The sequence below is a fragment of the Genypterus blacodes genome, unplaced genomic scaffold, assembly GCF_046128005.1.
Source record: "Genypterus blacodes isolate CSIRO-AG114 ecotype Tasmania unplaced genomic scaffold, CSIRO-AGI_Gbla_v1 ptg000020l_1, whole genome shotgun sequence".
Taxonomy (NCBI): domain Eukaryota; kingdom Metazoa; phylum Chordata; class Actinopteri; order Ophidiiformes; family Ophidiidae; genus Genypterus; species Genypterus blacodes.
The window spans coordinates 575,677-589,557 of NW_027466833.1; the positions used below are offsets into that span (position 1 = coordinate 575,677).

The window sequence follows — 13,881 nt, forward strand, 5'->3', positions numbered from 1 at the left end:
AAAAGACCAACAGTGCATTGCTTTGAAGAATGCGATAAAAAAAACATAAATTTAAAGTGGGCGATGCATTCACACAGTAAACAAATCACATCCATCTTTACACAGTGTTAAAAAAACATGTACAAAAATGTCTCCCACAGCTCACCTAGGTCTTGCAGGTGTCGATCCTCTTCAGGGAACATGCCAAAAAAAGGATTGACAGAATTAGAAATGTTTTTGTTCTGCTATCCCCAACTCAAGAATCACAACACTGAACCATTCCACTGGTTTCCGCTGCTTGTCCATTCTCACGGGTGGAATATTCTGTAATCCATTTTGAGAAGAACGGTGGCGTTAATGTGCCGAGTAAAAGCCCATTTCCAAAGCCTTAATCGTTTATCCCTCAGAGGAACCAGAGTTTCCAGCGAGCGTGCTTTTTGGACTCCGTCTTGGACTTGCGCTTCGGGGTGGACGTGAACACTTCGTTGGAGTAAGGCAGAGCGGGGCATTGTTGGCTGGCCAGGGGGCAAAGTCTCTTCATCAGGGGCTGCAGCTTGTCCTCCTGCTGCTTGAAGTCCAGCTCCACACTGAAACACAATCAAGAGAATTAAGATTATTTATATTACAGTGTGTGATTGCCTGCAAATTACCTGAAGAATAACTATAACATCAGCTAACATCAGGCTTTACAATAAGTTAGGCAACTGTAATGGTAACTAGAAATGCACTCCCTGAAGAAAATGTGCCCTGATTGCAAAACGCTGAGAAGTTTGCAGAATGCTGAACAAGTGCCTGAATACATAAAAAAATGTCTGAATGGTTTCTGTACCTGAAAGTATGAAGGCCTGAGGGAAATTTGAATGTATTTTAATAGGGAGTGGCTTAAAAAACATTTAAAGTGTGGGATTGGAGAGTCGTCAGAGTTATGCAGTAAAATGTGTAGCTTTAATCCAATAGAATATACAATAAATGGTCACTTTTTATAGGTAATCCACTAAAAGTCCAGATGGGAGACAGGCGCCCTGGCAGAATGATGTTTTGCCAACATAAATCCGTATTTCCGTGAGTTCCATGAGTAATTGAGTTTTGTTTACCTCTGCATTACTCTGACATTGTACCCCCCCGCCCCCTCCCTCCCTCCGAGTGTTTTTCCTGCATAGCTAATATTTGTCCCAAAACAACAACAGTCATAATGTGGGTTACTTCCCTCATAATCCCGGCCTGGTCAGGTTTCACCCTGTCGTGGCTGCAGTGACTGAACTCTCTCAGATTAAATCTCTTAAAGGCCAAGAGAAATGTGGGCGTTAATCCCATCTAAATGAAACCGCCGAGAGAGAATCCAAGCAGACCCTGATTCACTGCTCATATTCAACCAAGGGATAAGTGCGGTATTATACACCGTCTACTTTCCTTTTATTGCCATTGATTTTTTTCGTACTCTTCAAATGTATTTATTCCTGGAGGGGTGCGCAATAAATTAAACAAAACGCCACAGCGGATGTAGGAGAGAATGAATCACCATTTTACCGAATTGAATTATTTTGCACTTACACAGCTGCTTCCTGCCAGTCAGGGAGGCCGGGGGATTAAAACATAGATGCCAGAAGTGAACCTGCCAAAAGAGGCAACATGTGACACATCCAAGGTCAAAACATGGAGACGTCACCCCCCCCCTCTTGTCTGCAGGCGGACAAACAGATGTACTGCTACAAAGCTGGGATAACTGCTTTGACGGGCGGCGTAATTAGTTCGCTGAGGGATATGCCGCGCTCAAAGTGACAGAGTGAATCCTGGGAAAATGCCCCTCGCTTGTGAGATAAGTGTCAGTTAAGAACAGAACTCTATTAAGGCCTCAAGGGGAGAGAGGCGGTGGAGCGGGGGAGAGCAGCGCAGCAGGCGCTAACTTCCGATCAATCAATAAACAAATAGCAGAGAAGGAGCCTTGTAATGGTTTGTGACGTTTCTTCTTTATCGTAACGAGCGATGCCGTCGTGCCACTTTACCAGCGGTGCTTTGCTTTTGCCTCAATAAGAAACCGTCACCATCTTAAATCAGAGGCTAGCACCGCGTTCACCGTGTCGCTTCATTTCAGATGTCAAAGTTTCTGTCGACGCCAGGCTGCATTTTGGTGAAACATGACGCTGAGGACATCTACGACAAAGAGCATTTCCAGGGAAATTAAAAAACGCTGATTCTTTTGACAGGGTCGCTACCGTGAGATTTCCCGGGAATTGGTTTCATGGGTTGATTCAATCAGTAATTATTTCTTGTGCGTGTGTAGATTATCAATGGGTCATCAGTGTGACGAGACATATCCCTGTTAAATAACCTGCAGAGTGTTAAATGATGTCAGTAGAAACTACAGGCTCATCCTGCGCTGTGTGTGTGTGTGTGTGTGTGATTCAGCATCTCGTCTTCATATTTGCATTTGCAGAGATGCTGATTCGCCAAAAATTTGTCCCTGATCCCAACATGAATATCAACATGTGTTTATGTTTATTAGTATATATAAATTAATCTGTTAATCTCAAACCCTTCCTGTTAAAAAGTGAGCCATAAATGAATCATCTGTCTTTGACTTGACAAAACAAACTACAGAAAGCCGCGCAGGATCACAGCGGCACAGTGCGCTGCGGAATGGCCCCGCCACTTATTAAGCAATTAATCACTTGGCGGATCGCTGCAATTACTGTATGCCGAGGACAAATGCCTCGGTGGGAAGCCGGAGGCAGCGCGGTGTGATGCGACTGGCTCTGGGGAGCAGGTGCTTCAGCAAACAAAAGACCTGGAGATCCAAGATCATCTCCACAACACAAACGGATGGAGGCTGCTGCAGACAGGGAGGCTTTTCATGTTTTTGGAGGGGTATTCAAGCAGAGCAGATTAATCATCTCTTTATGAGGCGTGAGTAGCTGCTGCTGTGATCAGTGGCGAGGCCGTTTGTTGTGGCGAGGTGAGCACCATTCAATGATCGGCGCTCATGGGAGGGATTTCTCTCCAGCCTTGCAGACTCTATTCATCCACACACACACTGGAGGCTCTACCTGCTCTCTGCGTCTGTCACTTTCCACTGTGCAGTCATTTCTCTTCCTGTGATTTCCCCCTTTGGGCCGTTCCACCTGTCAAACCCATCACCTGACAGGATGTTGAGCTCAGGCCCAGCATTGAGTGCCCACCTTAGATTAAATCACCAGAAACTGCTAACACATTAAACTGAAACTCTTCCTGTGTTGTATATCAGCCATCGCCCTGCTCAATTACATGGCTCTCTGCCTCACAGAAAACCCCCCGATCTCAGTAATGAGAACAAAACAGAATACGCTTTCTTGACAATTGTTCACAGCCGCAGCCCTGCGATCGCAGCGTGAGGCGCCAGCGCTAATTAGCTCATTGCATCTCATCATATTGTGTTGCTTTCGTCTTTTATTGAACCCAAACTGTTTTTCAAAGTCAATGTTAGCTCCAAATTGGAGACACACACAAACGGGGGAGGAACAAAAAGGTCTAAGCCGTCTCATCTGCGCGCTGGGTGCAAAATTCCAAAGAGCGACGACAAGAATAACAGCCTCTAATGCTTTGATCACAACATGCTTTTGATTGTTTTCTAATTTTATTTCTGGGCTTCCTGTGATATTCTAGGTTGGCTCAGTGGTGGGCAAAACAACAACGTTCCAAAGTTCTTTCAACAGATCATTTATGTGTATTCTCTGTTTCTTAACCAATGTGACAGACAGGGGTACAGAGACAGGAGTTCAGTCTCTCCCTCTCCCTCCCTCTCTGCCTCTTGTACCTTCCTAAATGTATGCCCTATTTGTTGTGGTGATGTATGAGATGCTGCAGTGTATAGCGTGTGGGTGGAGGAGGCTGTCAGGGGAGAACAGGATTCTGGGTAAGACCCACAGATTGACTACCTGAGCTCAGCAGTGGCTGGAGTCTGGAATTTATCGGACACGCTGGAGTTGTTGTGCAACTCACAAATTAAAGGCTGCATCTCGGGGGCGCTAATCTCTGGTTATGGTTGCAACATGCAGCGGCTGTCCAAGTTTGAGGAATAATTGGCCTTTAGGTCCCAGCTTGCCTTGCTGTTCTTGGCTGATTTTAATTTACCTCTCTGTACCCGGGCCAGCTCCTCATCGTGTCACACAGGGTGGTTTGTCGAGCAAGGTGATTACTGCTGTCCTATCAGCGTCGGATTAATCGACAGTTATCATAACAGGGACACCCGTGATGGAACCACAAAGCAGTGTGAGCAATTGGAAGTGGGAAAAAGGCTTTTTTTGTCCTGTTAGTTTTGCCGTATTTTGCTCTTATGTTTGATATGATTGCTGAAGAAGACAGGAAGTGAAAGGAGAAAAGGTGTGCAGGATCTGGTCTGCACATCTAACAACACTGAGCCACCGCCATGCCTCACAATGAGGTCATTCAAAAGTACAACCAAGATAGAAAAACAAGACAAACAATACACAAATACTTTGTCATCCAGCACTTTTCCTTTTGTAGATATCCTCCGTAAAAGCAGTTTTCAGTCTGATTGTTTATTACGTTGGCGTTTACTGAAGAATACCAAACAGCACTATTTGCAGAGTTTTAGATATTTATGACTATTGCTTTGGCAGAGACAGATAAAACTGTGATAGATTGCCGCCCCGGCTGCCAACTTCAGCTCAGCTCCCTTCAAGGACAGTTAGAAACCAGTTGGGATGAGCTGAAATAAACAAGCATTTAACGACGCACAGCTCCGATGAAATGATAATCTCCTACTTTATTTACATGCTACAGAGTGCATATTTATTGTGCGGTCCTTAAACGTAGTGGTTCAGTGTCGGGATATGGAGGACAATTTTTTTGTCATTAAATTGTGCAGACTTGGTGAATCAAGTTGTTTCAATGACACACACACGCACGCACGCACGCACGCACGCACGCGCACACACACACACACACACACACACACACACACACACACACACACACGCGCACACACACACACACACACACACACACACACACACACAGAGAAAGAGTTGGTCTGGTTCACGTCATCAATATAAAAGGTTTAAAATTTCAAATAGCTAATCTGCCCACTTGGTTACAGTTACTACGCTTCTTCGTCTTTTTACGACATTTTGTGTTAAAAGCAATTAACAAGAATGGAAAAATCTATAAACAGTTCGTAAACTAATTAGCACGAACCGCAGATTCCACAGTGCCTGGCTCAGGAGATAAAGGTCATTAAAGGTCACATGACCCCAGGTGCCGTAAAGGGTTAAACTACAGTCATGTGGAGTGATTGGTGAATGTCAATGACAACAAATCAGCCATCAACAGTAACATGGATATTCAGGCTAAGGCAAGAAGGCCCCATCATAACAGAAAGCAATGATTCATGGAAATGACATCATCATCTACCAATAAGAGGGATGGAAGTGATTCCCTGTCATTTCCATGTCGGATGCTTTCAGTCTTTATTGATGAATTTCTGCATGGGTTTATTAAGTTCACTGACCTGTTTTTATTAGATCTGACCTTGGTTGCCATGGATATTCCCTTTGTAATTGGATGATTAAAAGCTAAGTGACCCTCAGTTTGTGTGTAATTACACACTCATATAAATGCAACCTTAATTGCCGGAGCACCACAAAGATTTGTTTGCGTGAATTGTTTAACGGCAAGAAATCGCCCTTGACAAAGTCGCATTCCTCTAACTGCAGACGCACACACACACACACACACACACAGACACACACACACACACACACACACACACACACACAATGTACAGTGTACTCAGAACGTGATGCAGTTTGATTTAAAGTCAAATACATCGCAAGAAAGTCTCTGGATCTCAGCCTTACTCCAGTTTGTGGATCAAGGATCTACAGCGCAGGATCTATATCCCAGATGTGTATTTCATGTCTACTTGCCTTCCCTGCCTGGGTCAAACCACCCTGCTGTACATCACACCGAGCATCGCCCCTTTAACCCTGAAGGGATTTCTTTTATCGTATAACAAAACGACATCACAAGCAGAGCAGAGATCATTGTGGCCTCACCTGTAAATGATGCAGGCGCTGTTTCGACAGGTGTCACAGTTTGCGGTGTCTTGTCCTGTTCGGTAAGTGAGCCTGCAAATAGAAAAAGGCGGTTGAAAGACGTGGAGTGTGTGATACTCAGTGACAGCAGCGTTTACATTCATATTTCAGCAGCTATATGGGCATCAGCCTTCGTCTTTCATGTGCATCTATCAAAGTGTTTTAGAGTGAAGCTTCTTCCTCAGCTGTTTGTTCCCAGTTGCAGATGCAGCAGCCGGTGCGGTGGTGCTGCAGCTCCTACAGATTTGCTTCATCAACACTGCAGCCTCATACGATTTTACATAATAGGATTATGGTGCATCGCTTTGCCTTGACATGATGTAAATATGTGTTTGGTCGCCTCTATACTATAGGCAGTGGACATTAAGTAGCTACTAAGCAGCATAAATCATCTGTAATGGAGAATCAATATCTTAGCCTTCTGCACCTTCCTCCTCCTCTCTTTTGATTCCTCCATCAGCTCGCTTTCCTGTAGAAGTAACAAGCGTCGAGGATGTAGAAGATAATCAACGTGACAAATTGTGTGTGTGCTGTTTGTGACAAAGGTGAATTCCCTGGAGCCTCCTGTAGGCTGCATTGTATAAGAGCAGTCACTTTACATATTGAAGGACCTCCGCAGAGGAGCGGATTCAAGCCATCTTTTATGTGAGCGCATGTCAGAGTAGACACATTCTGGATAAACATGAGCGCTCTTGAATAAATCTCCCCCGTCACAGCTCCTGTTTTCCATTCAGCGTTTCCTCCTTTGTGTTTATGTATGTGCGTGTAAGCCTGCGTGTTGCCAATTGCGCCGTACATCACCGTACGTAATTGCGAGCTGCAGTGGTGTGGGCATAATGGGAGGGGCTGCGGTTGGGACCGGCACATGTAATTGCTCGCTGTCATGGCAGCCCTTCAGCCTGATGGATGACATGTGGAGGGGGCTGGATCTCAAACTGTTCGCCGTGACATGAGAGGTGACCTCATTGGCCCAGACAGAACAGCCTCGGCGTGGATCGAAAATGCTGATGGGCGTGCAAGGTCACGGAGTTCATCCATCCTGCGCCGGTTCTCAGATGAAGTCGCACCGAACAGCTGTGAGCAAGGACGGTAACTCAGCGCTGCGACGAGGAGGCTGTGGCGCCGCACCGCCTTTTTCTGACATTCATCACAGATCACAGCTCGAGAAACCGAAGGGTGTTTACCTACATTTAGATACACACACTTTACAAAAGGGGGAAAATCTCCTCTGGGTTCAGGGTGAAATATTCACAGCCCTGCATGATGGCGTTGCATGAAAGCACGAGGATGACTTTCACTGCGCACACACACACACACACGCGCACACACACACACCTGCACCTATGAAAGTCATTGTGTGATCCTGGCACAGATTCAGCACTCAGGTGCCCTCGTCAGCTGTCCTGGGACGTGGCTCTGCTCTGCTAGCTCCCATCCCTCTGCCACACCGCCTGCCTGCCTGCCTGCATGACTCTGCTGCTGCTGGACCAGATATGATGATGTCACTGTCACACCAAACTGTGGTTTAGATTTAGGAGTAGAGTTGTTTTTAATTATTCGGCAAACTTTGAATGGCATATGGTGACATTAAAGGGGCCCTATTGTGTTGTTTTGTTGTGTTTAGGTGTCGTTTTCATCATTTTTAGAGTGCAATGTAGCAGGGAGTGAAAATTTACAAAGCTACTGCCAATTCCCTCAATAAGGGTAGTGAGGGAACCTTATGGAGGAACTCTCTAAAAGCTGATCCGTCTTAACTAGGTGTGCACAGCGGTGCTACAGCAAGTGAGAGTCAAAGGGGATCATTGTGTTTGTTCATACTAAAGCAGTGCAAATGTTCAAATTAGAGAAACCTGGATTATCGGCCGCCTTTAAAAGACATTCTATGTGTGATGGATATATATATATTACAATATTGGAGAAATAAAGCTCTCATCCTTTGCTATTGAGAAATATGAGGTCATACAATTGGCCAGGATCCTCAGAGCAAACACTAAATCACACACGACTGTCGGCTGATTTAGTGTCGCCCAGCCAATTATGCCATAAGATAATGTTCTTAGGAAAACCTTGAAGTGGAATGTACTGGATATATATGTATAATGCATAAAGGACTGTCAGAGTTTTAACTTTGCTGTGATCGATTAGACATTAACTTTGACATTTTAAATCACCAAAATTGAGCCTTTACCCCCATTAGAAGCCATTAGCGACCAAAGCTGTACAAAGAGTCAAGTGAAACAGGCGACCGCTTGGGTGTTGTTTTTGTAGCTCCCTCCGTGATTCACCACAAGGTCACGAGTCGAGGTCATGTCTGTACAACATCCGTACCATTCCAAGCACAACAATGACAGCTGGTGCGCATTCCAGCCAACTAGTTTCGCCTCTGTTGCCCCCAGTTCAAAACGAATGGCAGTCAACAGGGCAAAATGACATGTTTACTCAGTAGATTGATGGAAGAGAAGAACGGACTCACATAAACCTCAGGCTTGAGATTAGAATGGTTGAGCAGCTGCAACGGCAAATAGTGCAAAGAGTACAATTTCATAAACCAGGGTTTGAGGGTTTAGAGACTCGTAATTTTGCCAAATTCAGTCACGTCTATTTTGACCAGAAGCTTCATAATCGAAACCCTGAACTTCTCCCTCACGTTTAGTAAACCGAAAAATAGACCAGATGCTCTGCTGGACCAAAACATTACTTCATCCCCTTGTTGTGCTGCATCAGGTTGTATAAAGAAGAACAGAAAAGTGGACATTACATATTTATCCCTGCCGAGGCTTTTAGGAGCTGCTTCCTTTTCTGTTTCTACCTCGGCGTGTTGCTTTGAAAGGAGGCCATTTGACTGGCCAGGCATGGAGAGAGGAGCCGGTATTGGGGAATGTACTCAGGCTGCACGCTTTGCATCCCCGTTACCGCACCTTTTCCAATAATGGGGCCTGGAACACAACGCGGCGGAGGCACTCCAGAAGCCGCAGCGCTTTCTGCAGATGAAAGGCGAAAGTGTTATGAGGCTGCACTAATTGGACCTTTAAAAACCCAAAGTCCAGCCGAGCCACATCAGGGATTCTTTTCTTCTTACCGGATATGGATCAGGCTTTAAATACAATTTGCTTTGTGCGCCGTAACTTTACAAAGCCTGTTAATGCACCTTCCCCTTTTTTAAACAGTTAAAGTCTCTGAGGAAATGCGTGTCATATAAAGATTTAATGGAGACGGAAACATAACGTATACACTCCATTCCCCTACTAAGACCTTGACAGCTGATTATTACATCACACCGGCGACACAACAGAGTAATTTCACTCCCTGTAAACCCTCAGCTGCAAAAGACAGAGAATTTAATCTTATTTGTATGTAAAGGAGAATAGCCTCCAAAGCGCCGTACAGATTAGTAGATTCCTTCACCTATTTTAAACTACCCGTCGTTCGTCTATTTCCTATACATTACTATCCCACGCAGCCATTTACTTACTCGCCGCTGTAATACAAATCAATTTGTTTCAGGGATTTTCCACTACAATGCACTTCACTGGAATAGTAATGTGTTTTTGTCGTGATCCATATTTGATGCAGTCCTTCACTCTTGCCCCCAGCTTGCTCACTCGCACCCCGAACATGTTTGCCGCGGCGCTCTCGGATTTCACACAGATACAGAGGCGATGTAGTCATTCAATCATCAAATATTTACACCTTTCCCTCCGTGTTTGGGCTGATGGAGTGTAAGCTCTGTGTTTTTCGCCCCTCACTAAATGATCACATTTGCATAAACGACAGGATGCTGCTTTTAGGTTCGGGCCTGGTTTGTGCACTTCAGGCTTTCATCTCTGTTGTTGTTGTTGTTGTTGTTGTTGTTGTGTTGGCTTGCTTGTCATTTGGAGGCCAGAGCCATTTTTACAATATTAACTCAGGGACCATGAACTTTAACTCCTCGGGTTTCAATGAAGGCATGAAACTTAATGGATTAAACACAATAGAACAACATGCCACTGGTTTCTAGTCGGAGCATTTTCCGTACTCACCCCTCTCTCTGTGCTTCGCCTTTCTCCAGCTCCTGAATGACTCCGAGTAGGACCTTGATGGTGTCTTGGCTGGAGCTGATGAGGCTCTCCATAGCCTGCAGCTGTGCTTTGATATCCTTGTCCCCAGACGAGGACATTATCGGCTGGCTGCTCCCCATGGCTGCAGCGCGCGGGTCCGCCGTAGGAAAGCCCTCGTCCAACTCCTCCCTCGGCGTCTGCTGGAGCTTGGACGAGGCCGACGCGTGCCTCGTGCGACACCGGCCCTGCGACTGCACGGAGCATTTGGCGCTATGCGGCAGCGTCTGCGACTGCTGTTCGCTGAGCTGCGCGCCTTTTTTCCGTTTGCAGCACACAGACGGGCTCCCTAACGACTCCACCCCTGACATAGAGTTCCAAGCCACGGCGCATGAGCCCTTTGACCTCTCTTGCGAAAACTGCGAGTGGGCCAACTGGCGCTTGCTGGAGGAGCCGCTGTCCATCTCGTCTTTGGATAATCCTTTGTGTTTTGTCCGTGTGCCACAGACCTTGTACTCGGACTCGCTTTTGGAAGGGGGGCTGTTTGGCTGACTCTCCTCGAAGACCCGCGAGGTGTCGGGACACGAGGGTCCGTCCATACAATTGCCACTGGAAAGCAAATCCTCAGTGCCGCTGCTGTCGTCGGTGTGGTGAAGCAAGGCCGTCGTCTGACCCACGATCTTGCCCTTGTACGCAGACGCCTCCCCGGAGCTTTGTCCGTCCTCTCCTGGCTTTATGTCACTCAAAAAGCCATTATTTTGCCCCTTGTAGCTCTCCACCACAGCAGTGTGTTTAAACGTGTGTCCCTTTTTCCTGTCAAAAGGGAAAGTCTTGTAGCGGTTGGTGAGGTCTGGTGACGTCTGGACGCCGGTGCTCCTGGTCACGTTAGGGATGGAGCGGCGGGCAGGCATGGTCATGTACTTTCTGTGCGTGACTTTGCAGGAAATGGACCTGGAGCGTCTGGCGCGGTGCTCGTTCTGAGCCTCGCAGATATCCCTAAAGCGCACTTGCAGAGCCTTGTTCCTCTTCTTCACCTGCTGCGTTCCCGGATCCGATGCATGCTGCGCCGTCTCTGAGTCTGATTCATCGGAATTTGAGAGAACCACGCATTTGGTGTCCTCCTTGCTCACCATATTTCCTGGGAAAGGTTAGGGAGAGACAGAGGAAGAGAGAAATCAGAGGCTGCGTGTTACTCTGTTATCTAGCTGGAAGGAATTTGATTTAGGATCGCTCCGCAGAGATGCTGAGCAGATGGCCTCGTTCTTTCTCCTTCTGTGACCTTCACTTTACATTCTGCCACAACTTCATAATAAAGCAAATGCAAACCAAAGTGAAGCCTCGGTACAAAATGGAAAAGGAACCTCCCATCAGTCAGAAACAGATCAGAGACTGTTTGGATGTTCTGTCTAACACAGGACGACAGCTTCACATTTAGCAGTTTCAGGCGGCTGGACTTGGCTGTTTAGCCGCGCTTATCATCCCAGATTCATTCACATCTGGGGTCAGGTGACACCTAGAGGTCACACAAGCTCCTTCAAATCTGTAAGCCATGGTTGAACATTTCTGAGAGAAGCTGCTGCACTTAAAGAGGTCCCGAGCTTTGTTTTGCATTGTAATCCTTTGACTGACACACACACACACACACACACACACACACACACACACACACACACACACCTCTATCTGTCATTCTGTAAACAAAAGATGACTTAGAAGCGTTTGTAAATGTTTACCGGGGCTAAATTGCGACAGGCGCTTTAATATTTGTAATGAACTTATATTATAAACTGTTTGTTAAATGAAGCAGATGAACCAACAGCTTGTTTACATATTGAATGATGCAGATAAAGCACCGCTGCACCAATAATCCCTTTACATTGCTTTATGAGCTGCAGAAGCAAATACACTCAGACCTTTTCTGAGCAGGATTCCTTCTCTACTTCAGCCTGATTTATACCGCTTATGTTCCTAACTTTCAAACTTCCTTAAACCTCGCAGCTTCGCTTGGGTGTCTACTGTGGTTCCGTGGCGCTCTCACATCAAACAGCCACATAATCCGGTCTGCGAAAGTCACACACTTCCTGTCTGGAGCGTGATGAAACATTTCTGTGATTTCACGAGAACGGGAAAACATAAAGCAGGACAAGGAAATGAAATGATGCGCTGATATCTTTGAAAGCAAACATCAGAAAGAGCTGGTTAATCATTTTCATACGCTGGGACGCCGCCGCGCCATAAATAAACCCGCTGGATGGTTTATTAGCAGACAGAGTGAAGCTTTTCATGGCGTTCTCCGCAACTCTTCACGCCTTTTTTATGGCCGTGACACCGCGTATACGTCAGCCCGCCATTGTTCTGGCGTGGAGGCTCAGACTGGAGGAGACATTTGCTGTGCGAGTCACTTTCACTGCCGCAGTGACATATGTAAAAACGGAAAAGCCAGGAGAGAGATCAGATTTTTAATTACTGAGCCGCACAGCTGTGGCGTCATAAATCCGGTTTGCCCGCAAGCTGCCAATGGACAGATGATCAAATGTGTACAGTATGAATACACTAAGACATGACTCACACACACACACACACACACACACGCACACACACACACACACACAATTGGGCCTCCCGCCATGTGTTTCACCTTGCGGCCCGTCCGCTGCGACCTCAGCTCACTTCAGGCAGTCGATGAAATGAAATGTAGGCGGCGACCTCATTTTTATCATCAGCAGCCCGCCAGCAGCTTCTACTGTCACTTTAGCCATTTGCAAAATCTTGTTACGCAACAACGCCACAGCAGCGAATTACACACAGTTGCTTTTGTAATTGGGGGGCATTTTGTGCGTTAACGGGGGGGCCGTGGTGCGTTCACAGACACAGCTTGGCGCTTCCACCCGATTGAAATGCTTCATTCAAAGGCCCGTTTCAAGTGGGTATCGTGCCGCTTTGCTCGTACAAATGTCAATCTCACGTCACTGAAAAGGCACCGACATCTGCAGGAAGTCTCCACCGAGCGCCACTTCCACGTGCAGCCGAGCATGTAAAGCAGTCAGAAGGGGCGAGAAAGAGACTGAAGTGGCATATGGACGCATTTAGATAGCTGAACACAAATCTTCCTCCTCCTCCTCCTCCTCCTCCTCCTCTTCTCAACACGCAGCGATATCTCTGCTAATGACCCGAGGTCCTTCCCTGATTTGGCCTCAGCCATCCAAAGGATTATGAATAATGCATTGGCTCTAAAATTGCAAAAGTAATCCTCTGAAATCTCCTTATGTGCCCTGCCAGACCACGTTTGTCTGTTCCAATTGCCCTTCAGTTATTCAGGCTAAAAAAAAAACTTGTAAAAAAAAAAAAGAGGGGAACGCACACTCGGACCGGAGCGCCCGTGATCGATTTGATTTGAGCGCAGTACTATGGGAACGCGGCGGTTGAAGGGAATGTTAATGGGGATTGCATAGCCAACATTGCTGACTCATGATTTATGCCAGAGACGGCGGGAGAAAGGCTCAGAGGCGATTTGCTTCACAGCCGCATTCGCCCATTGTCAAACGTAACAACAACAACAACAGCAGCAGCAGCAGCAGCAGCAGCAGAGGCGTGCACGTGTGATATTTACATATGATAACGCCGTCTCGCCGCTCTGCTTATTAATGCTTAAAGTAATATTACTCCATGGCTCCTTCTTCCATACATGCTGACCTTCACACAAACCCAGGCCCTGCTGCAGCTCCCCCCCCCCCCCTCCATTACACAGCCTTGATATGCTAAACAAGGCTCCGTCA

At 46.5% G+C, this 13,881-nt stretch overlaps 1 protein-coding gene across 1 annotated transcript; it reads right to left on the reverse strand.

Moving 5' to 3' along the window:
* Positions 1-382: 382 nt before the first annotated feature.
* On the reverse strand, positions 383-11,238 carry insyn2ab (inhibitory synaptic factor 2Ab). The gene is made up of 3 exons (XM_076141686.1): positions 10,091-11,238; positions 6,033-6,104; positions 383-566 (listed from the first exon to the last, which is right to left on the reverse strand). The coding sequence occupies exons 1-3, from the start codon at positions 11,236-11,238 to the stop codon at positions 383-385; spliced, it is 1,404 nt and encodes a 467-aa protein (XP_075997801.1).
* Between the last annotated feature and the right edge of the window lie 2,643 nt (positions 11,239-13,881).

Bases quoted from the DNA above. Each gene is read 5' to 3' on its own strand.
- insyn2ab (XM_076141686.1), bottom strand. From the start codon at position 11,238: ATGGTGAGCAAGGAGGACACCAAATGCGTGGTTCTCTCAAATTCCGAT. The intron at 6,105-10,090 runs GTGAGTACGGAA...TTCTATTTGCAG, and splicing joins GGCGAAGCACAGAGAGAGGG to GCTCACTTACCGAACAGGAC. The intron at 567-6,032 runs GTGAGGCCACAA...ATTGTGTTTCAG, and splicing joins AGCGCCTGCATCATTTACAG to TGTGGAGCTGGACTTCAAGC.